Source organism: Oculina patagonica, chromosome 10 (assembly GCF_052425735.1).
Source record: "Oculina patagonica isolate OP01 chromosome 10, crgOcupat, whole genome shotgun sequence".
NCBI lineage: Eukaryota > Metazoa > Cnidaria > Anthozoa > Scleractinia > Oculinidae > Oculina > Oculina patagonica.
The window spans coordinates 13,723,479-13,725,701 of record NC_135767.1 but is presented as its reverse complement, the minus strand read 5'-3'; the positions used below and the strand labels follow the sequence as shown (position 1 = coordinate 13,725,701).

The window sequence follows — 2,223 nt, the reverse complement described above, 5'->3', positions numbered from 1 at the left end:
AAAGAGAAAAAAGCGCTCTTTAATTTCTGTTTATTTTTTGTTTCGTTTGTAGATAAATTCGTCTCCATTCACCATTCTCGTTTATGTAAGCTTCTTCCAGCATTAAAGGGACTGTGACACGGTGAGTTTGTCGAATACTCGTTAACTTACTGTTTACAAAGAAGAAGTAACTTAAACCCATAGCTTCATTATAAATATATATGTCTCCAGGGCGTTATAATTAAAATTCAACAACCAACGAGGTTCAATTGGAAAACTGTTCAGCCTTAAAGGTTTTCAAGAAACCATTTCGAAATTCGCTTTGATATTCTTTTATATTTGTTCATCCGGACCTTTGTTTACACCGAATTAAAGAAACGTTGACCCTGTGAAAAGCATAAACCATGATCCATAAGACCGCATGGGATTCTGGTAGACAGCAGTGGTAAGCTTTATAATATTTCATTTATTTCTAATAAGGATATTTTCTTTCCTTAAGAGCTTTACAAGCATTATCTGTTCAACCTGGCTTATTATAATGTTCATTCTGTCACAGACGGCGATTGCTTTTTCGTGCTTTTGCTATATTTGCTTTGCTACTAAAATGTTCCTCGCAGTTTGTTTAGTGATTATTTTTAAATTTCACTCAATTTGATGGTTATTTTCTTATCATGACTAAATTTGGCTAAAATGAGTAACGACTTGCCATCAATAAATGGTCTACAAGACCCTTAGTTCGAAAAACACCAAAACTGCCTGATCGTGTCCTTCACTGCTTGTCTTACTTCCCTCATCTTCCAACAGTACAGAAATGGGTTTAGAGATGAGTTTAACAAAACGAAAGAAAGAGTAACAATCAAAGGGAGTTGCAGAGAAGGCCTGTGCAAACCAGTAATAGCCAAAAGAGCTGTTACTATACCATATGGAAGATAACAAACCAGTATTGTTATTTGCACCCAAAATGCACTGGCCACTGTCTTCCTATATCGTGCTATATTTATTGAGATTCCTCCTCGATTCAGTTTTCCTTGGTAAAGATGGTCGCGTACTAAAGCTTGGTGATGGTTAAGTATGAAATAGATTTTCAAGTAACAGAACGTAGATGTTGCTATGCAGAATATCAACTCTACGCAAACAATGCTTACGAAAACACTAGTGTTGTAAAGCTGAATCATCGCAATTGCTGTGCTATTAAGCCAAACAGTCACAACAACAGCCCACACCTTTCTTGAAGTTACCACTTGCCTGTACCTCAGTCCCAACATCAGGGCGAGAAGTCTGTCCACACTTATTGCCGTCATTGTTATCAAAGATATTTGACAAAAAATTGCACTGATAGTTCCTAAAAGGACTTGTAGATAATAACAAGACTCTTTGTATCGTGGAGACATCAAGTAAATAACCAAGATAGGCTGTGTGATAAGGCCCACGCAGAGATCAGTGCTCGCAAGGCATCCAAACAAAAGCTTCGATGACGGATAAAGGGACGACGCCTTTTTAAGAGCAAAAATGATCAAAACATTCCCCAAAAATGCAGTGATGGCCATAGGAATATTGAATGATGAAATTACGATCCTCTGATTTGTTTTGATAAAATCCAACATGCAAAAAAACTCTTCAATTGTTGTGTGGTTTCCATCTTCCGTGACGTTCGCCATTGTTTTTTTTTTTTTTTGTTTTTTTTTTTTCTGGCTAGTTGTGACAGGACTTAATCCTCCTTTACTATTATCATAAAATTTAGTTCAGTCAAGAAGACACTTTGGACACTCTTGTATTTCTTCTTCGTGTGCCAGACAACACTTTTTCCTGAAAAAAGATAGAGCGGAGATTTAATTCAAAGAATAGTCAGTCAAAAGGCCAGCGATGGTCTTTCTCAAGAGCGGTTTTGCAAACAGGGAATCAAAAGGAAGATTATTTTTTTTTTTCCTAGCGCGCGAGCTATAACTAGGATATTTTTTCACTGAAAATTAAACGCTTAAGTCCGGTGTTGATGCATAAATAAGTGTAAAAAGGCTATTTTTGCAAGAGTGCTGTGGGGTACCATATCTTCAATGCAGTGAAGAATTTTGACTAAAAGTTTCTGTCACAAATACTTGTTCTAATACCTAACGATGATGCCAAGTTTGAGCGAAATTGGTGCTCTGTGCCATACCACACGATTTCCGCATTTATGGTCCGTCTTTGCGAAGTCGGTATTGTGCATATTATGTTGGACTTTGATAGAAGGAAATTTAATGAATCAAA

The 2,223-nt window shown here is 36.7% G+C and overlaps 1 protein-coding gene across 1 annotated transcript in view; it reads right to left on the bottom strand.

Moving 5' to 3' along the window:
- Positions 1–1,644, bottom strand: part of LOC144628569 (adenosine receptor A3-like) — a 1,809-nt gene extending 165 nt beyond the window's left edge. Inside the window, exon 1 of the mRNA XM_078486685.1 lies at positions 1–1,644. This exon is cut by the window's left edge and continues 165 nt beyond it. Within this exon, the coding sequence (XP_078342811.1) occupies positions 711–1,637 (927 nt within the window). The 5' untranslated portion in view covers positions 1,638–1,644 and the 3' untranslated portion in view covers positions 1–710.
- Between the last annotated feature and the right edge of the window lie 579 nt (positions 1,645–2,223).